Source organism: Epinephelus lanceolatus, chromosome 13 (assembly GCF_041903045.1).
Source record: "Epinephelus lanceolatus isolate andai-2023 chromosome 13, ASM4190304v1, whole genome shotgun sequence".
NCBI classification, from domain to species: Eukaryota; Metazoa; Chordata; class Actinopteri; order Perciformes; family Serranidae; genus Epinephelus; species Epinephelus lanceolatus.
In genome coordinates this window covers 24,867,987-24,895,762 of record NC_135746.1, presented here as the reverse complement: position 1 = coordinate 24,895,762, position 27,776 = coordinate 24,867,987, and the positions used below count along the sequence as shown (strand labels likewise).

At 41.2% G+C, this 27,776-nt stretch overlaps 1 protein-coding gene across 1 annotated transcript in view; it reads left to right on the top strand.

Annotated features, from left to right (window-relative positions):
• Positions 1-540: 540 nt before the first annotated feature.
• The window catches only part of LOC117270389 (regulator of G-protein signaling 6-like), a 158,523-nt gene continuing 131,287 nt past the window's right edge, over positions 541-27,776 (top strand). Inside the window, exons 1-2 of the mRNA XM_033647975.2 lie at positions 541-675; positions 14,377-14,710. Of these exons, the coding sequence (XP_033503866.1) occupies positions 14,501-14,710 (210 nt within the window). The 5' untranslated portion in view covers positions 541-675; positions 14,377-14,500. The remainder of the gene's footprint in view (positions 676-14,376; positions 14,711-27,776) is intronic.

Below are 27,776 nucleotides of genomic sequence, written 5' to 3'. Positions count from 1 at the left end.
GTCCTCATATGAGGACACAGGGTCTCAGGAGGATATGTCTACGACCTGGTGCCCTTCCTGCAAATCCAAAAAGGAGGAAAATAGAGGATTTAATAGTGTGTGGACAGATTCATTTGCTTTCACCACCGACACTGCAAAGTTAAAGTACATAATAATTATAAATAGCCCACTGCAGAGTAACCACCTCGTACTAAATCATATTAAGAGCTCATTAAGACCTATTCATAATGTTGATGTGCTAATTTAGATTTATTAAGCTTTTACCTTTATTCAAATATATTTTGCGGCTCCAGACTGATTTTTTTTTTCTTTTTTTAGGCCAATAATGGCTCTTTTAATAGTAAAGGTTGCGGACCCCTGCCCTGATATGTTAATCTGGCCATTGTGAGACCGCATAATGTGACTGTGTGAGTGGAGTTTTGTCCTCACAATGATAGTAATGCAAGAATAAATACACACACACACACACACACACACACACACACACACACAAACCAGGAACAACTGCATATTAGTGGAAGAGAGAGCAGCAGCTGCTTCTGATCCCACAGCTTCTCTCACTCTGTCTCTCCATCTCTCCATCCCTCCCTCCCTCCTCCAGTGTGCAGCTCTGGTGGGTCGGTGAAGCCGCTTTTTGGCTTCGGAGCTCCAAGCGAGAGAGCAGCCAGCGCTGAGGTAAGGAAGCAGGGTGGAGGGGTGAAGAAGCTACAGATAAAGAGAGGTGGTGGATGAATGAATAAATGAAGAGTAGCTTTAAGAATATGTGCAAGAGAAGACTGGTTTGTGCTGGGCTGTGCGCTTTAACGCGTCCCATGATGTTCATACTGTCAGTGCTGCGATGTTAATGTAAGTGGAGTGAAGACCTGGTCGGATGTTGGTACAGTACTGCACACAGCGGAGATGGACGTGTGTGTGTGTGTGTGTGTGTGTGTGTGTGTGTGTGTGTGTGAGCGAGCGCGCGCGGTGGTGTGTGATGATGTTAATCCCGCCTGTGATTAAAAGGAGCGTGCACTTGGCTGCTTAGTTAAGTGACACTCGAAGGACACTAAATCCGAAATGAATTTTTGTGTGTGTCAGTGTGTGTTTGAGAGACACACTGAGGTGTGTACTGGTCAGTATCTCAGTGTTCACCATGTCTGTGCGTTTTGAGGTGTTTGGTGAAAAGGTGCATGTTGCTGTCTGCAGCTGGACCCGTGAAAAGCGACCACAAGTGTGTGTGTGTGTGTGTGTGTGTGTGTGTGTGTGTGTGTGTCTAAATTAGGCTGCAGCGCTGCTGGCTGTGTGTGTGCGTGTGTGTGTTTGGGAAGTGGAGGTTCTGTGAGGATACAGAGACCACAGACAGCTGTTGGAGACAGAGATATATTTGGTTTATGTTCTTATGTAGATGTGCATCACCACCATCCATCAAAACTAAACTCTGCAAACTTGTATCATGTTGTTTATTTGAGCCTCATGCTGCTGATCATTAGTTATGATTACTCTGTGGGGCTGATTATATTGGATAGTAACATGTTGTAATTAATGTATGGGCTGTCATGTCCTGTTCTGTCTGACTGGACTCAGACGTTATGGTCAAAAGTATGGGGACACCCCTGCTTAGTTGTGTGCTTTTAGTCTGCGTCTGTCTGTCATGGTTTGGGCTATAGTGCATTTAGTTCCTTTTAAGGCAGGTGTGTCCGAAGTCCAGCCCAGGGACCAATTATGGCCCTTGGACCAATTTATATGGCCTGTGGCTTGTCTTTAAAAAGTATACTGTATGTGGCCTGCCACACAATATTGGTTAGTCCAATGTAGTCTCACTCTGGTGTTGTTGAAATCCGGGGCTTGGGCAGTGACTTCTGGCGTCAGACACTGACGGAAAAAGCCATCCTTCCACATTGGCATGATACTCGGCTGGTTGCCCTTATTGCATAATGGCCCCACCATCAGGGGAAATGCATTTGGACAGCAGCAAAAGTTAAGGCAGCAGAGGTCTGAGTAGGGTGGGCAGGAGGGCTGGTGGATGGGTCCAACAACCACCGACTTTCAGCCCTGAGGCCAGTGTTTGCTTCCCATCAGATTTTTTCTTTCTTTTTTCCTAAACCTAACCACGTGAGTTTGATGTTGAAGTAAAAAAACGTCAATTTGACTGAATGAAAACGGGACATTTCCTTTGAAAAACAGAAGTAGGCTATTCCTTGCACATTCTATCTTGACGTGGAAAGTCCATGAGCAAACCTCGATATGTGATGAGGTTGGAGTGAGAATGTGATAACCCGTATGAGTGAGAAGCAGCAGCCCCCCAGTTGTTTTCATCACCCAGTCTCACTCCAAAATCATTGAAATCCCGTGCTTAGTCAGTGACTTCTGGTGTCAGATACTGACGAAAAAAGACGCCCTTTTACATTGGCATGATACGCAGCGATAATTTCAAGGCTGGTGTCTGCCTCCTGTAAGATTGTACAGCCAAACCCAAAACCATGTGTGTATGTGTCTGCAAAATGTAACCATGTGCGTTTGTTATTACAGACAAGACATTCAAAAACAATTTTGAAAGAGAGATTTTGAAAGAATACAATGCATTTAACAGGCATGGTGTCCCAGGACGTCAACAACCAACGCACCCAGGGTACCTTTCATGTTCTATTTGGACGTGAAAAGTCCATGAGCAAATGTTGATATGTGACGAGGTCGGAGTGAGAATGTGTTGGTTTTCACATGATCTATTCTGGCCACCTTTCAAAAAAGTCTGGATAGCAACTGTTTCGGAAAGGTTCTTTAATGCTTTCAACATGGCAACATACACACACATGCACAAAGCAAGATCCATAAAGATATAGTTTTCTCAGTTTCTCAGAACTTGCCTGGCCTGCACAGAGCCTTTACCTCAACCCCATCTCATACCTTTAAAACTGACTGGAACGCAGACTGCAAGCAGGGAGGGCTGAATGGGAACAAATCCCTGCAGCAAGGTCCCAAAACCTGGTGGTAAGAATGAAACTAGGCTGTCCAGAGCAAACCAGTGCTCATGGTTTTAAAGTGAGATGCTCATATGCGGGTGTAATATTCAGGTATCCACATACATCATTAGTACTGTACTCAATTCCTGTTTTATTTCTATAGCCCAATATCACAAATCCCAATTTGCCTCAGAGGGCTTTACAACATACAACACCCTCTGTCATTGGACCCTCACAGCGAATAAGGAACCTTTGACTTAATTGTCTAAATATGAGAATAAATGTGACACTAAAATGATTTGGCTTTACATCTACAAAAATCATCTAACATAGTTTGATTAATCACACAAAATGAACATTAATGTAGCACAGAGATTTTAGAGTCACATGTTATATTGTCAGGCAGCACAGTAGTGCAATGGTTAGCATTGCTGCCTCACAGAAAGTGGGTTGTGGGCTCAAACCGGCTGCCTGGTTAGGGCCCTTCTGAGTGGAAATTGCATGTTCTCCCCATGTCAGTGTGGGTTTACTCTGGCTTCCCCCCACAGCCTTGAGTCATGCAGGTTAGGTACATTGGTGACTTTAAATTGCCTGTGTGTGTCAATGGTTTTCCACCAGATGGGCTGACAGATAATGGATGGATGGACATCACAGTTTTATTTCCAGTTTTGCAACAGAACCTTTATCATTATGCTACCCTGGACATAAAAGATGGCTGCCTGCTTAATTCACTTGTTCTTTATTTTACACTCACCTCCCAGCGTAAAACATCCAGACAGCCTCATCTAGTCTTGCCTGGAGCATAGAGCGTAGAGGATGGGTGGGTGAGGAAAACTCGGGGTGTGTGTTGCGCTGCGGAGGGTAAATGATACTAGAGACTTAACAGTGAGACGTCTCGCTCTGCATCTACATCCTGCCATCACAGCATGAGATGAGAAGGAAGATGTGTAAACAGTTTCATTTATAATAATAATAATCTTCCTAAGAATAAATGTCATGTTTTTCTTTCAGTAGTCACTTGATTTCCTAAAATTGTGTATGAAACTGGATTGTTTCTGGAAGAAATCCTTTTTGTGCAGTGTAGTGAAGGTTCATTGCTTTCTCACTAGTTTACCTGGTGTGTCCATACCAACTGAAGACAAACTGAGGAATCTCTTATGAAGAGTGTTGCTGAATCTTTATTATTCTTTTGTAAAGCAGAAGAATAACACTGAATTGCACACTGATGAAGGCATCAGCTAAAATGTTTGTGTTAGCTACTCATTTACATTACAAAAGAATAAAGAGAGCAAATGTGATCATTTAGAGACATGTTTTGAGCTAACCAGATTACTTTTTATTATACATGTGTTTTTAACACATATTTAAAGGTCTAGTGTGCAGGATTTAGGGGCATCTATTGGCAGAAATGATATAAATTATTCATAACTGTGATCTCATTAGTTTATAATCACCTGAAAATAAGAATCTTTTCATTTTTGTTACCTTAACGTGGATTGATACTTGTGTGTCAGCTCTTTGCAGAGCCTACGCCGTAGACTACGCAGATGGCCTACGCCGCTATGAGCATTTATACCTGTGCGGTGGTGTGTCTGTGTCACTCTGCAATTACACCTCCAAAACACTAGTCAGTGGTGTTTCTGTGAAGTTTAGCTGATTCAAAACACACCCAAAACACACATTAAACATGGCTTAATAGTGATAATTTTGAACACAAGTACACAAATCAGCTTCACTACAACTCAGAACATTCACAGATAAAGCGCTTGTCTTCTGCTGGACACATTTTCCCCTCATATACAACATGCTAATGTTTTTAGCACAAGCCTATGGCATTTTACATTGTACAAGTTAGCCTAGCAGCTAGCAGAGATTTCCTCTACTCATATGATGCCAGGGAGAACAGCATCATTTAACAAAGGTAACGATACGAAATTCGGCTCCATTACAACTCACAAGGTTCACTGACAAAACAACTGTCTTATACTAAACACGTTTTCCAAACAAATACAACATGCTAACGTTATTAGCACAGGCTTATGGCATTTTACATTGTATAAATTAGCCTAGCAACTAGCAGAGATTTCCTCTACTCATATGAGGCCAGGATAAATCACTCACAAGACTTAAAATTTTGTCATCTGGTGCCACCAGGTTAGCATAAATCAGTTTATGGTCAACTGTTTTTGAGAAACTTTTATTGACTTTCCTCTTGAGTATGAGTATATAGTGGTGAAATGGAAATACCTAAAAATTACACTTCACTCATACTTAAGTAAGAGTAGATACTCTCATCAGAGCTTATGGGCATTACATTCTGAAAATGTAGGCCTACAGAATCTTTTGATTTTGTCATAAAATCAATACTGATTTCCTTAGTTGTTGAGAAGAGAGTCAGAGTTCATCTAGACAATCAGTTAAAACAGTTTTTGATTTAATTTTTCTCCTATATTATACCCCAGATTGGTGATGTTTTTCTCATGTGTCCTCTTTATTCCTGTCAGCCTGTTTACCAGCCAGTATCAGTAAACATCTGGGATTTTTATGCATCCTCACGTTCATCTATTTTTAGAAAGACAGATTAGCTATTACATCAGATGTGTTTGCATTTTTCTGTCAAGGTGACCACACCTGACAACTCAATTTCTTTAAAGCAGATAGGATGATTACAGCACCTCAGACAGAGAGGGTGAGAGGCCTTCTCTGAATCACTAAATCACTGTGTGATTTAGGCCGATCAGACGAGTGTATTCAACCTGAACATTTCATTTATATGCAAAATCGAGAGTCGGAGTCAAATTTTCGAGGTATTGATTCTAGGCCAGCCAGGCTCCATATGATCCCAGGAGCAGGAAGGATGGAGCAATGGGACTGTGAACTTGAACATTACTGGGCAACATATCAGGCATTTCTATTCATTCTGAGTTGGAATACCTGTTAAGCAGATGGTACGCCGATAATGAAGACAGCAGGCTGAAAGTCATTGATTCGAAAATGCATTCTACTCTTCTCCCATTAGGATTCTCAAACACATGCTGCATGTTCTTGTCTTCACACAGAGCGGCCCTCCGAGGCTCAAATGTGCACACTGTGTTTGCATGTTCTCTCACAAACTCTGATACGCACAAACAGCTGGCTGATGTGAGTATTGATCTAAAGAGAGCCAGTTGACATGGCTCTAAATGCCTGTGCCAATAGCAAAGACATATACACACACACACAATGTGCATCCACACAGAAACAAGCAATGTTTTACTTAGAGTTCACAGCCAGCCAGCATTAGAAGTTAGTTCTGAAAACTGGAGCACATTGTGTTTGCAGCCATCCATAAGTTAAATATTGATTTAGTCATGTGCAACAACTGTGAACTCAAATGATAACACAGTGTCATGACGAATGACTGTAATAATGTGCATGTGGGGGGGAAACATGCAGTTTAAAGGAATAGTTCTGTCTTTTTGAAAACCTTTGTCTCTCAGTGTTAGCTGGCAAACTTGTAACTTCCTCGAACCTCAGAAACTGTTTTTTTTTTCATCACTGTTTGTGTCCAGATTAAACAAATGACATTAAACATGTTAATCTGTGATCTTTAGATGTGCTGGTAGGCAGCCCTCTGAACTGTGGGCAGAGCCAGGCAGGGGCGATTGCTTTGAGACAACAAGGGGAGGGTGAACTTCCCCTAAAATTTCATAGAAGAAATGATCAAATATGCACTATTGAATTTATATTAGAATAAGAATTTACATTGCATTAAACGTGTGTTAGGATGCGTTTAACATCATATGATGTTCAAACGTCAGCTGTGTATCACCAGTTTTCAAATGTTACCTCCCTGTTATACATTCTCCCGTCAGCATGGTGGACGCAGAGCCTCCAAGCATTCCTATGAGACAGGGCTGAGCAGGTTTTTTTCATGCAGCAAAGTGAGACGGTCATTGGATAAATGCGACAAAATCGTCACTTTCAGTGAAGCTCAGCTTCCCTGGGACCTAATGGAGTGGTAGGCGGGACGCGGGAGAGGATGCTCGTGTATGCATGATGATTGGAGGAATTGTCTAAAAGGCTGAACCCCTTTGTGATTGACAGCGCCTCGCATTTCGAGCTCAGCCCCATACAGGTATTTGTAAGTGGAGTCTTTTGACAGAGTGCTGTCCAGAGTTCCTTATTTCCATAAGCCATATAGCTCATTTTCACCGTTTTTACAGTACAGTTCAGGTGTTTAAACCCATCTGAAAATCTCTGAGGTGTGTTTTGCTGTGGTTCTATGGCATGAGTGTGATTGAAAACAGCTTCCTCTTTAACTCCGTTCGGATGCCGGCGTCCGCGCTCCCTCCCTCCTCTGTTAAATGGGATCTCACAGGCGCACTACATCATCAAACCATGTGATGTTTGGTATCACTGGATTCAGGGAGCTCTTGGTTTCCTGAATCCGGCATCGTTTTTCTTTTATTCCTTATGGTTTTCGCACCAGAGCAGCTTAAATACACGAAGTCCAAAATCGCAATGAGTGGTGACAAGCCATGTCATGCCGTTTTTCGAGGGGAAAACTTAAAGGATTACTCGCGATCTCATGTCGAGCCGTCAATGGATATGTAGCTGGTTTATAAAAGGTGAAATCTCACTCCTACCACTATTTTTGGCTGAGATATACCGCCTAGAAAGTAGGATCACAACTTTCATGTTTCATATGGCTTTATTTGGTGATATTTTATGGTGTTTCTGTCATAAACAACATCAGCTATCATAATCACGTCTGATTTCAATAAGGTACAATGTTTGAAGCTGGCTGAGTGTTGTTTGATCACTGATAGTTCTGTTTTGAAGCGGAGTGAGCGTTCTGTCATTTGGAGCTCCGCTTGGATCTTTTCATGGAAAAAACACTGTAGAATGGTCATACTTTGAGCAATCTTCTTCAAATTTGACACAAATGTTCATTGATAGTGTGCCTACAGCCCCACAGTGTCATCAAATCTTCAACTTTTTACTGACTTCAGAGGCCCATTACTCTGTCTCTGTATCACCTAGAGTGTTTCTGACACTTTCACAAGAAACTTCAGAGAGTTTGTTTTCTGGCAAGACCTCATGCATGCATGTAGTCAGAGCGGTTCAGAGGCTACAGTCATTTTAATTTGGGTATGTCATTTTAGGCGTTTTCGCTACAAAATGGGGGTGGAGTGCAAGAGGTTAAGTTACTGCCTCGCTACAACATGACAAATTTTATGATGTAAACTTAAAGTGAGCTTCCCCTGTTCTGAAAGACCAGCAGCCGCCACTGGAGCCAGGCTATCTTATATGTTTTGTTGCCAAGAGTGTATTAATACCACTCTAATGTCTGTATGACACATATGAAGCAACAGCCAGCAGCCCATTAAAGGTGTGTGTAAGAATTATGGAGATTTAGTGGTGTCTAGCAGTCAGGATTGCAGATTGCAACCAGCTGAAACTTCTCCTGATTAAATTTCCTAAAGTGTTCATTAGGGTGACCATATTTTGATTTCCAAAAAAGAGGACACTTGGCCGGCCACGACATAGCCTACTTAAATGATACTCGCAGTTTACTCAAAGATGCCTTATAATTTTAATATATTTAAAATTTATATGTATGGATAGAAAATTCAGTTATATTACAAAATAATATCTCTCAAAGACAGAAATTCAGATAGGCCCCAACAGGGGACACATACACACACTAGATTGTGGTGATCCGAGTCCGACGGTACCCGACGGGTCGGGCTAGGTTTGGTCAAAAATGTAGCTATAAATTGTATTCGGGCTCGGGTTGGATTCGGTCAGCTTTCAGTGAAAATGTAGTGTAAAAATAAATAAAATCCTATTGTCTGTCCTGTTTATTGCTTGGGCACTGTTATTTACGTGACAACACCTAAACATAACACACACACACACACACACACACACACACACACACACACATTGGCTGTTTGTTTCTGCCTCTCCCCTCGCTGGAAGTCTCGGACCTCCAGCCGCCCCCTCCGCCTTGATTAAATGCTGAAAATAAAATAAAAGAGGGAGACAGGTTTTTCCTATTTTATCTTATTTTGTTTTATTTCTCCCTCTCCTCTCGCTGGAAACGTCAGACCTCCTGCCTCCCGCTCCCGTCTCAAACACGGAGGTCTCCCTCTATGCTGAGCACCCACGGCGCACGCCCGGCCTGTTAAATAGCCAGTAACTGTAACAACTGTGTGACACAAAGTCAGTGCTTTGGTCATTAAATAATGTCGGGCTCAGTTCGGGTTTGGACAGACATATGCGGCCTGTGCCGCACTCTAACACACACACACAAAAACACACGGAAAACCGGACATTATCATCAGTTTATAAAAAAAAAACCCGGACGCCGCAGACAAGACGTGAAAAGTGGACATGTCCAGGCAAACCAGGACGTTTGGTCAGCCTAGGAGATTTTTACCAGGAGCAGAATTATCCACAGAGGTCTTATCCTCTCCAAAACAAACCAACCTGGTGATTAAAACAGTTAAAAGCACTGAATAAAGCAGTTTCAATAATAATAAATCAGTTTTTCTCCAATGCTGTTTGGCATGTCAGAGTTGTACCATTAGTCTAGCTAGCCTACTGCTAATGTGTGTTCACCTTTTTATCTCTGATAAGTTAAGATCCAAACGATCACCAGGAGTTGAATTATCCACAGAGGTCTCCTTTGGTGATTTAATCAGCCAAAAACGTTGAATAAAGCAGTTTCACATTTAAAAAGTTGCATTTTTCTGATGCTGAGGGGCTTCCAACTATGATGGTTGATGCAAAAATGCAACTGGCCCTATAGAGCCAGTGTTTGGTTTGTCCAGCCTGGGCTACTGTAAAAACATGGTGATGCAACATGGCAGTCTCCATAAATAAGGCCCCCCTCCCTGTGTAGATCATTCATAGGTAACAAAAACACAATAATTCTTACTTTCAGGTGAATACATAATAATAAAAAAATACTTATTATATTGCATTCCATTTCCAAACCAAAGGTCTCACTCAATGTACACAGAAGGAGAGACACAATAGCTGTTTTTTTTTTGCAAATTGCAAAAGCAAAACAAACAAACCAAAAAATAAAAAATACAGAGTATGTGAAGGTTATACTTTCCTTGATGACTTTCCATATCATTTGTGCTGCACTGTCTGCCTTATGTATTTACTTTTTGTCTCCTGGTTGCTTTGTGTATCAATTTACACTTTTTTCATATTTTGGTATTTCTGGAACTTCCTGTATTTGGACTTCAGAACTACAAAGGTGAACTGCATTTCCCATGAGCACTTGCATGACAAAGCACAGGTGTGGTCTATTTGATGTTGTTAAATGTTCTGGGATTCCTTTTGTCAAACATTTGCCAGATTAAGGTCCAGGGAGTTTGCGGAGCCTTCTTCCCTCAACACTTAAATGTTTTGGCCTTCTGGCACCACAGCTTTTCATTGTGAGTGTGCTAATCTGTTTCTTCAACCTGTGAGGGTATGGAGGAGGATTTTAAGTTTTGATTATGGCTTTAACTTAACTTCCTTATCAGTTTTTTCTGAGATAAAACAGGTTGCCGAAAGACCTGAATGTTTAGTTGAAACAAGGTTTGCCACGCATCATCTAACAACATGCAGCCAAATCTGGTATGTCTCAGCTTAAAGACAAGAGACTTTCCAAGGGAGAAAAAAGGACTGGAGCACACTGATCAATTTACAGCTTGTAACAGTGCAAACAGACTAACATCACTGTTTCAACATCACTGTGTCCTCATCACAGTAAAAATGAATAAATAAAAATGACTCTGATGAGAAAGAGACAGTGGTGTTGAAACTTAATTTGCTTGCACTATCAGAGGCTGTTTATTGATCAGTGTGCTCCAGTCCTTCCATCTCCCTTAGAAAACTTGAATCGAGAGGTAGGGGGAAAAAAAATCGATGCAGCATAGTATCGTGATATTTTGTGTGGCTGTATCGTATTGTCACACAGTGCTAAGTATAGGGTATTTTTTATCATATGAATAGTTAATATTATAAATACAAATTAAACTTTAGGTAGCCTACTAGATAATATAATCAATTGCTTTTGCAGTCCACTAGATACATTTTGCCGGTGAAAAAATGGCTGAAGTGAGATGAACAGACTGAAAATTTTATCTTATTAGATAAAACAGATGTTCACAAAGTTTTCCTTTGGAGACATAATTTACAGTTGTAAAAAGGTAATAAATTGCAATATACATTATCACAATACCCAGCATATTTAAAATCGCAATAATATTGTATCATGATTGAAATATTGGGTGGCACGGTGGTGTGGTGGTTAGCACTGTCGCCTCACAGCCAGAGGGTTCCTGGTTCAATCCCGAGTGTGAGAGCCCGTCTGTGCGGAGTTTGCATGTTCTCCCCTTGTCAGCGTGGGTTTTCTCTGGGTACTCCAGCTTCCTCCCACAGTCGAAAGACATGCAGGTTAATTGGTGACTCTAAATTGTCCGTAGGTGTGAATGTGAGTGTGAATGGTTGTCTGTCTCTATGTGTCAGCCCTGTGATAGTCTGGTCTCTTGCCCAATGTCAGCTGGGATAGGCTCCAGCCCCGCCGCGACCCTCAAGAGGATAAGCGGTTAGAAAATGTATGGATGGACTGAAATATCGTGATAATGTAGTTTTGTGGATCACCCTCTTTTTTGTTTCCATTTGCCCCAAAGGAAGTTGACAGCATTGACAAATCATTTTAAAAGCAATACAATTGTAGCATATACGTTGAAAATATATATATTGTATAAATGGACATGTAATTGATTTTAGAGACAATGCAGTCAATTACTTTTTGATGCACCTGCAACTTAAAGAAGCCTTTGCAGTTCGTAAACAATAACAGAGCTGACACTGGATAAAACCTGTGTTTCCTTTGGTTTTCATTTAAAGTTGGCAGCATTTTTATTCTATTTTAGTCAAATAAGGAATTGCCTTAAATTTTTATACATTTTTTTCCCAATAGAACCTTACTCTGCACATTCATTGCGTTTTATTCAGCCAGTAAGGAAACCAGCTGGCTGGAGATGAATGTGCTTTGATGAGGAAGTGAAAGGCAGCTTCGTCTTCCATTTAGGATGGGCTGAATAGAGAGAGAACTGGTCCCAGTTATGGCTGGAGTGTAATACGCTGGGACAGTGACGCTAGTTAAGTCTGACAAGGAGAGAGATATGGAGGGATGCAGAGGGGCAGAGTCCAGAGTGAGGAGGAGAAACAGATCATCTTTGTCTCCTGTGTTTTCCCTTTTACTCTCCTCTTCCTGCTGCATACTGCCAGTTATTCTCTTTTCCTCTCTGTATACTCTCCTCCTTAGATGTTGCTGTCCTTCTGCTCACTTTGCCTCGGCTCATCTGTCCATAGGCGTCAATATTGTGACAGCCTTCAGACCAGCAGAAAAGAGCCGGCCTGAGTTATGGGATGCCAGCAGTGTGGGTTTGTGAATCATGGGTGTCATACATTATTTTACTGGGCTCTGTTCTGCCCTGACAAAACATAGCAAAATGTTTATTTAAATGGAGACAATGGTGCGTTAAACACCCTGTTGCATTACTTTAAGGTCCAGTGTATAAGATTTAGGGGGGATTTAATGGTATCTAGTGGTGAGGACTGCAGATTGCAGCCAGCTGAAACGTTCTCGAGTTAGAAATCCTTCAGTGTTTATTGTTCAGGAGGATTCTACCAGTAGCTGAGTTATCTGCAGAGGTCCCTTCCTCTCCAAAACAAACAGACCCAGTGATTTAAACCATGAAAAACACTGATTAAAGCAGGTTCATGTTGAAAAAAATCTGAGTTTACCAGCTCATTCTCACTCCAGCCGTTTGTTCATGGACTTTCCACGTTCACATACAACATGCAAGGTGCCCTGGCTGTGTTGGTTGTTGACCGTGTCGAGATCTGACTGTTACATGCATTGTCTCTTTCAAGATACACTTCCGTTTTCACAGGAAGTTTACCATTTATATACAGTCTCTTTCAAAATAAAAGCACTACGTTGATACAACGCTGAGGTTGGGTTTAGGAAAAAAGAACAGGCTTTGGCTTTATAATCTTACAAACACCGCTCTCCCAAGTGAAAGGTAGTGGTTGTTGGACCCATCCAACCTGACTGGACTTTCGCGGCCTTAAATTTCGTTCTTGTCCTGCTGTGTTTCCCACTGTGCCACCAGACACCATGACTGGCCATGTATCATGCCGATGTTAAAGGACAGCTTTTTCGTCAGCGTCTAACTCCCGAAGTCACTGCCCAAGTGCCGGATTTCAACTTCGGTGAGACCAGATTGGTTTTTCTGATGCTGCTTGTCACAGAGATGCTGCTATGGTGGCAGATGAAAAACCGCAAATGGCCCTTAGCGAGACAGTGTTTGGTTTGTCTGATCTGGGCTTCTGCTGAAACACGGAGGTGCAAAATGGCGATCTCTGCAGACAAGGACTCGCTCCCTATGTAGATATAAACAGCTCATTTTAAGGTAAACCCTCATTTTCAGGTGATAATACAGTAAAGAAAACAGATTTATTACATTATATTTCATTTTTGCCAGTCTATCCCCTTGATCCCACACACTGGACCTTTAATGTGCACTGCCTCTTAATATGGCAGGGGCTTCACTGGCATGGGAAGCATACTCGCCAAAGCAAAAGTGGAACAAAAACAAAAATTGTGTGTACAGTAAGTAGGGATTTGATAGACATTTACAGTATTTACATATGGACACGTTGCTACTGATTTGGTAACACCTCTGACACACCCACATAACAATTAAAAACATACGTTAAAGCCTTTGGCACAACAATTCAAGAAACATGTGGTTCAACCCCGAAAGTGTAGCAAAATGATGCACACTGTTTTCAGATTCCCAGGTGCTCCTATCAGTGGTTATTCAGTTATGTTATACTGGGCTGAGATGGATGTTTAGTCAGAAATATACATCTACAGTTTTGTTTCTGCAATTGTGAGCATTTGATTTGAGTAATTCATGCTTTCTTTTTGCATTTGTCTTAGTCTATACATATACATTCAGAAAACATCATTCATTGTAAAAAGTTAAGTAAAGAAATACATTCCTGGTTCTTTTCTGTAGAACAAGTGTTTACAAGTCGTGATACACTATCTTTAATGGTGAATAAGCCTGTAATGCTCCTCTAACAGCTTATGAATAATTGAGATGAGGAAAGAAGCCTCAGGGGTGAAAAAGAGCAAAACTTAAACATGATGTCTTCTGTTCTCCTGTAACTTCAATCTCATGTGACAGTGGAGCGGGAGGGATAGCAGAGGAGAGATAGCTGAGGAAACTAGGAGAATTTATGATGCCTTCATTTCATCCATCCTGTGCCTGCTGACAGAAGACAAGAAAGAAAGGCAGAGAGATGGGAGACTGGAGCCCAGTGGTGAGTTGTGCTGTCTAATTCATCTCTCTGTCTCTCCCTACAGCAGCTTCTAGACACTGAGGAGAGAGCAAAGGAGGGCATAAAGGAGGAGGAAGAGAAATACTGCCGCAGATAAAGAAGAGGATAACTCAATACTGGAGGAGAAGACTGAAAGGGAGACTGTAGTGATGGCTGAGGCGCAGCAGCAGCAGCAGCAGCAGCAGGAGGAGGAGGAGGAGGAGCAGCAGCCGAGCACTGTGGAGGCGACGGAGACTGACGAAGGGTCCGAGGAACCGAAGGAGAGCGTGCGGACGACCCCACGACCACTGCTGTCCATGAGGTCCATGAGCAGCGTGGACCCAGATGACGACTCCCCCAACATGATCGTCTACAGAAAGGTAGGAGAAAAAACTGATGAATTGGTTAAACATTTGTGACGTCGTGTTGCTGCTGGGAGTTCACAGAGCCTGGAATATTGTTGGCCTCAGTGATCTGGAGTTGTTCTTGGTCACTTTATTTTTCCACACAGAGACTGGGATTAGCTACAATGCCGTAATTATTTGAGTCCAAGGTTTAACTTTTAAAGAGGTAAACTTGTTGTTGGTGCTTCAGACTCAAGGGAGAGGCTTTAAATCCACAGTAACACACTCAGGCAATGCAAAGTCCTCTCAAAGTGCTGTTATGTAGAACAGTTTGTGTTCTCCAGTCTTTTTCGAGCCGTGGCACCCTTGCATAGTGATTTTCTGGTGTACTTTTCAGCTAAAATGTCTCCATGGATATCTGTAAGAATTGATTTTAACAAGCTGACAAGAAAACGAATAACAAATGTAAAACATACAACATATATGAGTAAAACATGCAAGTTTTTTGTTTCGGTGCAGATTTACAGATAAATATTAAACTTAAAGGGGACGTTCACCCTCAAATAATAAATACATATGTTTCCTTTTACCTGTAGTGCTTTTTATCAGCGAAGATCATTTTGGTGTGAGTTGCAGAGTGTTGGAGATATAGGCCATAGAGACGTCTGCCTTCTCTCCAATATAATGGTACTAGATGGCACTCAGCTTGTGGTGCTCAAAGTACCAAAAAATACATTTTGAAAAACTCAACAGCAATGACCTGGTTACTTAAGATAATCCACAGACCTTGAGCAGTTTCATGTAGGAACTATTTTCTTCTACTAAACTACACCCACCAACCGTTTGCACAGAAGGAATTATGTATCTAGTGTTACCTCACCTAGCACCACTGAGCTAGCTAATGTTACAGCTCAGCTAGGGAGGACACTATTAATGTTAACATCTCGTGCTGTCATGAGCATGAGCCTCTTGTCCATGTGTCAATGCACGCTTTCTTCTGTGCGGTGATACTGTTGGTGGTGATATGGTTTTCTTTTTTCTGGTGCTTTGAACACCACAAGCAGAGTGTCATCTAGTTCCATTATATTTGAGAGAAGTCAGACATCTCTATGGCCTATATCTTTAACACTCTGCAACTCACACCAAAACAATCTAGACTGATAAATAGCACTACAGGTAAGAGGAAAAATATGAGTTTTTGATTTTGGGGTGAACTACCCCTTTAAACCAAAACCAAAAAAAGAAGACATTACCAATGGTTTTATATTTTTCAGTTTAAACATGAAATTAGCTTACATTTTAAATTCAATGATGAAAAACATGCACATAGGACAAAATATATTCACTCAGTTTTTATTATTCACTTGAAATATTCAATGGGTATTTTTGGAAAGGGGGGTGGGGTTCCCAAGAGGTCACTACTCCCACTTTGGCTGGTTCCTACTCTATGGCGACACCACATTTTCCCTTTGAGTTGTTGGGTCAGATCTGCTGGATTGCCTTATGGCACAGAACAGGAAGTGAGCCACACTGTTGTTGTTCCAGAGCAGTTTCTAAACAAATGGTGAAAGTAGTGAAAGATGGATTTCAGAACAAAGCTAACAACATGTTGTTCTGATCAGTAAAGGCCAGCTTATTATATTTTTATACAGAGGGATTTAGGAAACACGCAGCAGAATCTCTTTGTGACCAGCAGTGGGATTTCTGAGCAATGTGGGCCACATTGTGAGATAAGGAACACTAGCAGTGGTCTCAGGTAGACAAAAGGTCTGCCTCATTAACTACCAGGACAGAAGAAACTGCACCACATCGCTGGCATGTTTTCACATCACAGTTAATTAGGCAATGATAAATTCGTGTTTAAAATGTTACACAGGAGCAAATATAGGAGCTGGGATTTGGTTTCTGTGTGGTAAGCATCCCTCCTGCTAAGGTGCTGTTTGTGACCCTGACCTTTGACCTCACAGTGAGCAGGGAAAGAGAATATACTGTTTCTCCTGTGGGAATCAATATAGACAGCGTTGTTTATCTGCAACTGAATGAAAGGTGAGAAATGAATCTGTTCCAGAGGCAACCTCCCTCCCTCTAAAATGATCCAGGCTTGTGAATAAAAACAGGGACATGTGAATATAGACATCATCCCCCCGCAGTGTTTTATCATGATAGATGAACTGTATGAGGGAGAGAGTCGGGGTCTGCCCTGTGAGTCACTGCTGCAAAAATACGCATTGTGCAGGGAAGATGAGACGGGACACAGACTGAAACATCATGACAGAATGTTAAGACACATTTAGGATAATCTGAAAATGTTTAACTGTTACAGTCCGCCGTATAGCCTGTCTGTAATTAAATAACTACATAGAGACTAATGATAATAATGCACATTTTGTGGCATGTTGAGGAAGTCAAAATCATCTTTTTTAGCAGCCTACTGTTTAGGATGCAACACAGCGACCGCATCCACAGCACTGTTAGTCAGCACAATAAAGATAGAGCTGCCTCAGGTAGAGCCTCCTGGTGGGATTTGTACTTCAGCAATACAAACCAAAATGTAAAGGGGACCTGTTATGCTAATGTTCAGGTTCATACTTACATATTTTTGTCTACCATAACATGTTTACATGCTTTAATGGTCAACATTTTTCCTCATACTGTCTGTGCTGGAACACAGTATTCACCCTCTGTCAGAAACACTCCATTTTAGTGTCTTAGTCTTTAAGCCCCCTTCCCGAAAAGGCCAATCTGCTCTGATTGGTCAGCGTTTCCAGGTCCTCCCCATCTACTCTCATTGCAGCTGGGGAATGACTGTAACAGAGTATGGCGGCACTTACAGTGAAAATCGACAAAAAAGTTTCTAAAACAAAATCTTTACCAGACATGTTGCAGCAAACCAGGGAGGAATTAACAACACTGGCAACTACTACTACTACTGACTACATTTTTGTTTGACGTTAGCATTTAACTACATGCTAACTACATGTGGGGTGACTGTAGCTCAGAGTTAGAGTGGGTCATCCACCAATCGGAAGATCGACAATTCAATCCCTGACTCATTCAGTCCGCATGTATCCTTGGCCAAGGTACTGAACCCCAAATTGCTCCTGATGGCTGTTTCATCCATGTGTGAGTGCGTGTGAATGGTTACTGAGTAGCAGGTGGTACCATGCATGGTAGCTTCGGTCACCATTGTGTGAATGTGTGAATGGGTGAATGCGACAGGTAGTGTAAAAGCGCTTTGAGTGGTCGGCAGAATAGAAAAGTCTTTTACAAGTGTACTATTCACCATGTCACAGAGTGCATGATGTAAACACTTGCAGTGGCGTACCTGGAGGAGATGACCATATAAAGGAATCCACCATGGACTGATGACAGCTTGTCTTGAAAAGTAGAAAAAAACAAAAACAAACAGGGATTACTTTGTCACACATTGACCTCATTATTTGAAACTTTGGCCATGTTTAAGATGGGCATCTGTCATAACACTGTATATGTGACAGAAAAATAAGGAAAAGTGCAGTAGGTCCCATTTAAGTCAAGGTCAGAGTTGAATTCAAATCACTGGACCAGAGTAACTGGGGTAGATATGCTCGTGACATATTTGTAAAAGCTAATGCAGTGTTGTAAAACTACAGGATGTGACATCATTTTCCCCAAATATGAGCTTTGTGTGTTTGTTTTGTAATGTGTTTGCTTTTGTTTGTCTATCTTTGTAAGAGTCATTTTTGTTTTATGACCTTGAGTTTGAAGACATATTTGGAAAGTGTGGACACTCAGACCATCCTCATCTCTTTTAAGGGTTGGTAAATAGGTGGTTCTAGGTGGGAATAAAATGGTTACTGATTTCATGATAAATGTGATAATTAATTACAGTTAATTATTACAGTTAATATTACAGTTTCAAATTTTAATTATCATTGAAACTGTGTTTGATTACCACTCTTTGAAATACTGTCCTCCATCATCCTCATCATCACTCTCCCAGACACAGGAGTGCAGGCGTGGCATGCAACATGGGTTGGTTGTACTATTCCCCTGTTTACAGAGTGGGCGTGCAGCAAACCCAGTAATGCAGCTGGTTCCTTGTCCTCATCTACAGGGACACAGAGACTTGAGCAGGCATTTCAAAGACAGGCTATCCTTAATGTTAAGGCACATTTGCTATGGTTTCATATACTTCCGAAAGGTATTGGCTATGTTATTACTTTAATGTTAATGCAAATAAAAAGTGCTGCTGATTTTATTTGTGGTTTTCAGTATAAAACTTGGTGAAATGATTCCAGTGTGTGTATCAGTACTCTTTGGACATTTTCAGTGCATTTTAACAGTATCTGGTAACCTTGGTAAAAATCCTTCATACTTTTAATTTGAAATTTTCAGACCTTTTCATTTCTTATTTGTGGGTTTTGGTTGGGTTTGGTTTGGTTGTGATTTGATAATGGTTTCATGCACAGCGGTGCAGTGGTTATTATTGTTGCCTCACAGCAAGAGGGTTCCTGGTTCGTATCCAGGGTAGGGGAGCCCCTCTGTGCAGAGTTTGCATGTTCTCCCTGCGTCAGCATGGGTTTTCTCCAGGTACTCCGGCTTCCTCCCACAGTCCAAAGACATGCAGGTTAATTGGTGACTAAATTCCCTGTAGGTGTGAATGTGAGCGTGAATGGTTGTCTGTCTCTATATGTCAGCCCTGTGATAGTCTGGTGACCTGTCCAGGGTGAACCCAGCTCCAGCTCCCCTGCTCCCCCCAGCTCCTGTTTATGATAAGGTTTAAGGTTGAAGTGAGGGTTGGTATTAGGCAACCTGGTGTATCGATGTCTGCATTATGACTCCATGTGTCTGACACACACATTCACCAACCTTTGTTGTTGACAGTTCATGCACCGGACAGAGAACTCATTTTAATGTGATGTCGAAGAATTAGAGAGAAATTAACAGACCGAAAGTGTGTTTTAATCCTTCTTTCAATGGACCACAGTTATCTATCTGCAGTAGCATTTCCACAGTGAACACAAAAAAAAGATGAAAAAGGAACAATTAAATATTGCTGGCACCAAATATATGCTGCTGGTGACATCACCGTAGACCAGTAGTATATCAGACTCTGAAAATTTGTATGTGGTGAAAGAGGCTGGAGGTGCAGCAGGAATTGCAGGACACCATCAACCACTGTCGCTTTTGATAAATGAGTTCCTGATGCAGGGTTGAGAGGGGGGGTTAGGGAGCAAGAAGAAGAGTGTGGAAGGGAAATTAGGTAGAGAGAGAGAAAGACACACGGGGGGGATTCTGAATCAGTACAGTAAGAGAGGAGCAGACGGATGTTGCGGCTGTGAGAGATCTCAACGTATCTGCAAACACATGGCTACTACACACAGGAAAAGGTTACTTCAGGTGAAACAGCAGCTGAAATGTGATGTAGTAACACTTGCAGATCTTACAGAGATATACAGTCACCTTAGACAAGAATATGTTCTGGGTCATGATTCATGATGTTGAATGTAGCCTGTTCTCTGTTCTGCTTCATGTAGGATTTCAGCATCAATAAATCACTGTCAGACTTCACAATTAAGACACATGGGACATGCCGGTATTATTTAGATTTGAGGAGCATTCTTTGGACATGAAGACAAAGCATTGAGAATATATGTCTCAGCTGGGCTTTTTACCACAGTTTGCAACACATGGCCAACTCAGTGTGTTGTATACAAACCAACTGGTCAACAGTTTGTAAGGCTGTGGGGTGTTGCAGTGTTGTACTGACGACGTGTGTTTATTTTGAAAGAGACTGTATGTAAATGTTAAATTTCCTGTGAAAACAGAAGTGTATTTTGAAAGAAGACAATGCATGTAACAGGCAGAACTTGACACGATGTCCCAGAACGTCAAAAACCAACGCACCCAGGGTATCTTGCATGTTGTATCTTTATGTGGAAAGTCCATGGCCAAGCGTCGATATGTGACGAGGTCGGAGTGAGAATGTGTTGTATTGTTGACATTGTTACTTAGGTTACAGCCCTCCGTCCGTCCGTCCATCCATCCATCCATCCATCCATCCATCCATCTGTCCCATTCTCTTGAATGCAATATCTCAAGCATGTCTTGAGGGAATCCTTAAAAATTGGCATTAATGTCACCTTGGACTCAGCGATGGAGTGATTAGATTTTGTGGTCAAAGGTTGAGGTCAGTGTGACCTTGTCTGTCTCATTCTTGTGAACCCGATATCTCAAAAACACCTTGAGGAAAAAGTGCATTTTGACTCTGAAATAAACCGATTAGAATTTAGTTGAGGGTCAAAGGTCACTGTGACCTCTGTTACTCAAGAATTTGACAAAACGCCTTACAAATGTCTAATAGGGTAAAGAGTCAACTTCATCGTGACATCGTAATGTTCTGCTAAAACACTTTTCTGGCCATAGTTCAACGTCATATCTCAGAAGAGAAGGCATTTGGTCAGAAATGGATGTAAACTGTAACTGCAACTTCACTGGTGCGCGGAGACAAACAAACACGGGACAGTAATTCTAGTTTTTTATTGGGTGATGATGTAATAAAATGTAATGACAAGTATTTGAATCTTCAATTGAAAATCTGAATCAAAGCTTTGAATATAAAAAACTAATTTACTACAGTGCTAGAAGAAAGAAAGAAAGAAAGAAAGAGATGTGAAGAGGTTTCAGATATTGGCATATTTTATTGCCCAAAGTATCTGCCCATTTTTTCTAGCCGGGGCATTGTGTGAGAGGCAGCATGCATTGTGGACATGTCGCAAGTTACCTAAATCACTATTTTTAAGCTCTTTTATTTGCAACCACTGCTTAAGCTGACAATTGTCCTGAAAGGAAATGGATAAATTGTTCCCCCAAAAATGGGGAGAAAAAGCAGGAGAGATGTTTAAACATGATAAACCTAGATGAGTGGGTGAACGTGACTGACATTAATCAGTTGGTCCAGTCAGGAAAAACTGCATTTCTAAAAAATAAAAAAATAACTCAAACACAATAACAAAACTTTTTAGGAAAATTAATTGCCTTCATAAAGTAACTTTAATTACATTTTTAAGCTGTTATTATTGCTCAGATTATTCTTAAATTAATGTAGGTACTGCTGCTGTTATGGTACACATCTGGAACTGATGTCTAATGGCTCTTATTCAGCAGCTGCCAAACATGCTGAAATGTCTATTTATCAGTGAAATCAATCACATAACTGTATTATGGATGACAGTATAAACTGTATCCCACTGCGATCCGGTGACTTATAACAGAGACAAATTTGAGTTTTCATTTTTTGCCTTCTACAAGACAAACAGCCTGTTCCAGTGCAATCAAGCTATAGCAACCCACTGGGAGCTGTCAGGAGAAGATGTCCACATCCAGCAGGATAACAACAACAATGCAGTACAGAAAACGGAAAATAAACACACAATGAGATCTGACAAGTGTCAGATGAGTTTTACTGAAGGCAAGTTTTTAAAATGTCACAGTAAAATGTTTTTGATCTTTGACTGGGAAAAGGAAAAATGTTTGGGACTTCCTGAGGTGTCACTGCCGTTTACTGTGAGCTAATGTCGGATATATTTGAAATTGCAGATGATGCTTTCAATAAGAGTGAAGAGTTGTGCACAATTGCAGCTGCAAAATTGCATTGCTGAGCTCCTTGAGTTTTTTTTCACTCTATGCACCTCATGTTTTGAGCGCCCTGAACACCTTGACCTCTAGTTTTGCAGACTGGGCGAGGCGGATAATAATTAAATAAATAAAATAAATTGAGTGTTGAAATAATTTGTTTTGGGTGATTTTTTTGTAGCCTATATTTAATGTGATTTAGTAAATTTACACCATAAATGTGTGAATGGATGTACAGGGAAATACTCTTTCTCTCTCGCAGTCTCACTCTGTTTCTCTTCTTTTGACTTTTCTAAGATGACAGATGCTGAATATATACTCCCTATCTGATGCTGTGGCTGTGTGTGGTTGGCTGAGAGGGATGTGAACTCATTAGTTTGCAACTGTGTTAATCAAATCAGGTTGGGTTTCCATTACGCGTGCCAAACGGTGCCAATCCCCTTTGATCTGGCATCAGATGTGACGGGACAGTCGATATAGAGATACATTTCTGTGCTGATTGCAGATAGTTGCATTGAATAGTGGATTTTTGGCTATTTATTGCATTGTTAATGTGCCTGATATTCTGGAAACCTGCCGTTGAGGTTTTGCGCACTGTCCGCCGGTCAGCCAAACTTCCTCTACAGCGCCTGCGCTCCACCTGCGCTGACAGTAGACCTGGTTTCAGCTGGCGAGCTTTTAGCGCACCTTTGGCGAAGCCTTTTGGCACGAAACTGTCACTGCGCCAAGCTGGATCTGTCCACACCTCCTCCTGCTGCGCCGCCACACCCATCTCAGCGCACCTCGATCTGCCAAACTACCAAACTGAGTGCGCCTCGGGTTGCGCTGCTCGAAACTAGCTCTGTGCAGGGTTCACCACCCTGCGCCACCCTGTGCTGTGCCAGGAAACTAGAGGCCCTTGAGTTTACCGCTCACCAACAGGCCAAATTTGACCGACAGCCACGTCTGCTGTTTTATTTATTTTTCTTAAAATTTAACTTGAATTCAAATTTCATCATTGTCTTGTGTGAAGGACTGGCAATTAAGAATTTCATTGTAGGGTGCAAACCGCTGCACTTTTTACTGTGCATATGACAATACATTTCTTAAATCTTGAATCTGGTACACTACAGTGAATCCTTAATAACACTTAGTGTCACTTTTTTCAAAGTGCTAAAGTATTAAAAACTCAGCTTCTCTGCATTCAAACAATATTTGGTCATCATCTGAGCCACTAATTCACAGCATTTGCTTTTACATGAAAGGTTGCTGTCTTATGAAATATGGATGTCCTGGACGGCGGTCTCATTAGTCTTTCTGGATGAGTCATCAATCATTCACAAGCATGAGGGCGGAGGAAAATACAAATCGTGATTCATAGTTTACAAACATTTGGGAGACAAAGTAGCGACCTCCACTTGAAAATACTGTTGTTTTAAAAGGTATCTATGCATATCTTAAAACTGATTCTTAAACCCTGGCTTTTGGCTGCTGCTGGGTCAGTTTGAGTGATAAGAGGGTTACTGATGTAAGATGGAGCTTGAGAGCTGATTCTGGGTCAGTGCTTGAAGAGTAATTAGGATGAGAGGTGATGCCTCTGGTCCACAGAGAGCCAGTCGTCTCCTTGAACAATGGTGTATGGCTCTATGTCTCTTTTTCACTTTCCTCCTCCTCCTTTTCATCATCTTCTTCACCCTTCCTTTTATTAACTTTAGTGGTTATGGCTGTCTGTTCTATGTAAATCTACACTATTATATCTTATTTTAACTATCTTATTTTTCATATTCTATTCTGTCTCACTTTATTCGAATCATTTCCATTCTATTCTGTGTATATCTATTCTATTTTTCTTCATTCTGTTCTGTCTAGTTTTATGTTTATTCTATCTGAGATAAGGGAACATTGTGTGTCTCATACATCAACACAGCCCATACATACAATATAGTGTGTTCATGTGTATCAGACCCTCCCCACTAGATTCTTCTTCTTTGTCACCATCCATTGCGCACACACACTCTCACACACACACACACACACACACACACTCTGAAGATAATGTTAAGGTGAGAGTCAATACTGTTGACAAGAGTGGAGGGTGTTGACTCACCTTTTCACCAGCATGTATTCATACCTGTCAGCCAGCATCTGCTCAGAAACTGTGTGTGCTTGTTTGTTTGTGTGTGTTAAAGAAAGGGAGTGGGAAAAATAGGATGCAGGGTATTTGTGTATGCTGACTGTGTGTGTTTCCTGTGTGTATCCCAGTGTATTGCACCTTTTTTCATTATCCTCTGGTCTCCCCAGTTCTACAGTAGCAGCTGTTGAACTGCAGCCCTGTTTACTCAACAAGCTGTTTATACAGATCCCTGTTCCCATATTCCTCTGAGCTGCCGGAACATGCCCTGAAAGAGAGCTCCGAGGTTGGAAAGCCACAGTGAGAGGGTTGTTGGATGCTGCCGACGCCGTATGAGTTCACTGCTGCACAAATCTGAACCTTCTCAGAAGCGTTGTTTTTGGGATTTGGTGCCACAATGAACAATATTTGTGCCAGTGTGCCATGACAGTATTTGAGTATCCATTCATCCATGTTCACCAGAGAGTCCAGTTTGTCTGTCTCTTCCAAAACAAGCCAAATGAGCTTTTTAAAACAAAGGATTTGTTTAAATATTTTCTGAACTGTCAACCCTACGGTAATGTTCAGGCACCCAGCTGGTTAATCCTGGTTAGATTATTAGAAAAGTTATGGTTACGGCATGGTTAGAGAAAGATTGTCTTCACGTTTAAAAGCAGCCATCTCAGAAGTTGAAGTCAGACACTGTACAAAAAAAATCATCCATCAAGTTTTGTCTAAGTACTTCACATGTTAAATACCCAGGTAGAGGTAGGCGTGGCTTTGTTGTCACCACAAAGTTGTCAGAGTACAAAAATAGGTTTGTTTTAATGTAAAGGTTTGAACAAAAGGCATGTTTTATTCATTCTGTGGGTGAGGGTAGTCTCAAAAGCTACGTTCAGATTGCAGGTAAATCAGGTTTGTTTCTCAAATTAGATCTTTCAGATATAATTTTTTGTCCGCAGATTGTCCACACTGTTTGCAGGTGAGCAGATCAGATTTCTGTGTCCAGACAGCGCCAACCTATCTGTATGAGTTATAACATGGAGGTATGAGACATTGAGGATAACAACAGTAAACAATCACAGAGGACATTCAGTGTCAGATTAATCATTATGGATTAAAGTTCAAAGCTGGATTACAATACTCCTGAAAGGGATACGATCACACCAGAGCCCTTGTTGGAACTGTTTGATGCTTAAAGTTATCTTCCGAGCAAAATTAAGTCAGTCTCTCTTATGCTGCATACCAGAGGTTTTTAACGTTAGTAACGTTACGCCGTCAACGACATCGTCAACCCCACAGTTAACCTCTGTAGTGTCCAGTGTGTCAGATTTTTCTCATCTGTCCTGTTCAGTGCTTGGTGATGAGACAGACTTGCACACAAAGCTCAGCTGGAAAACCTCCACTTAAAGACACTTTGAAATAGGGATGTCTGGATCCATTTTTTTTTGCCCCTGATCCCAATCTGAGTCCCATTTTGAATGATATTCATACCAAGGCACGATCCAATACTTCTTTTCTCCTAGATAATACAGCTGCACAGTGCACACTTCAAGCACAGTAAACTTATTTAAATCAAATGTACCTGCTTGAAAAGCTCTGCAATGCCTTAAGAAAAAAAAATCTCTGCATCCAAGCTGCTCCTTAATGTTTATTCATTATTTAATTTTTTTACAAAATAAGTAAATAGATATAACATTACAATCTCTCCCTTTAATCTTTATGGCCTTGTCGCTGTCTCGAGGGAATGTCTCTGTCCCTTTAAGACAGTAGCATATTCTCCAGTGTTTGTTGCTTGTTGTTGAATGGTATTTCATTCAGTGTTAATGTTCGTCATCTGTACATATTTTGAACAGATTAGGCTACTTTATAACAAGTCCCTTATGTGCTTTTTACTCTTGGGACTCTTGTTGCACTTGCAGTTGTGTGGTGAGCGCGGTTGTCGTCCCTTCTGCATCGCTATCTATCTCTATTTCTCCTCCGCCTGTGGGTAAACACCACGCACCATGAACACACGAGACTGACACACTGAGCTGAAATTAAATTAGTGCTCATAATTTTGGTAAAAAAAATAAACCCACGAGTTAACAGTCTCACACTGCATTTTAGCTGTTGGTTATGGCGTGTTGTGTTTTGCCGCAGTCTGGGCTCTTGCACACATGTGAGCTCAGCTGAGTGGAGGAGAAAAGGAGAGCGGTGAGTTGGAGACGGCTGCACTCCGTGTGGCTCTTTTGTGAATGAAAACACCTGTGTGACAGCTGGCATAAAATGAAGAATAGGCTCCTTTATATAACTCAGTATACCCAATCAAGATCAGTTAAGAATGTCTTGATTGGCCCAGATCCCGATCTTTAAGACCAGATTGGGACATCCCCTTTTTGAAACCTGATCTAAGCATCCAGACTCAGACGTATCTGTAGAAATCCAATCACATCTCAAACCACCTCCAAATATGGTTGTGATCCAGCTGCAAAAATTACATTTCATGTGTTTGTTTGCCGTCCAGACTTTATTAAATTAATCTGGATACAATCTAAATATGCCAAAAAAACTGATTTGGGCTGGCAGTCTAAACAATGGCAAGTTGCAGTCTCTCAACCAACCATCAGTCTGGTTCTTCCCATGTTTGACTATCCCCATCTGGAAAAAAGCCAGAGGCCAAAACATCTTCCGTGGTCTCAGTGATGTGTTCATTGGTTTGGGAGAGTGCACCACCTGCCTCCTTCCTAGTGCTGTAGGCGGCTGCTATGAAACCGTTGTGAGCATATTTCTGCTCCTGTTGGGTTAACCCTTGATTTCTGTGACAGTGTGACCTTTGCTCCAGTGCCACCCACATTTCTGACCCCATAATCACTAAAGCTTGAAGAGGAGCCGAATGCTGTTTGTTTCATCCCTCAGTTATATTTAGTGATGTGCAATGAACAGGCTCAGAAGCTACAGGAGAGAGTTCTTGTTATTAAAGTACACCATTACACATTTTCAGCACAGTTTGATATCAGGGATTCGTATTTATTTGTTAGTACAGTGAAATAAATCAGAATTTGACATAGTCGCCTAATAAAGAAATCTAATTAGTGTTATAATTTTAGTCTCAATCCTAATACTGAAAACCCTGGAGAAAATATTGATCATGTCAATCATTTCCCCATTAGGTCCACAACTAATGGTCTACATTTACTCTGTTTACAACAAGTAATGGATTGGATCAATGCAATCCATAAAAAAATCTATAAATTCTCATCCTCCAGTTTCATTTGTTGTCTTGAAATGTTATTTTCTCTTGCAGTGTGAAAATCCTGCAAAATATTTTTAGATAATCTAAACAAAAATGAGACTTTATGTCTAAATATAAAATTATTTAAAGGCTATTTATTGTACACAAATATCAGAGGCAGA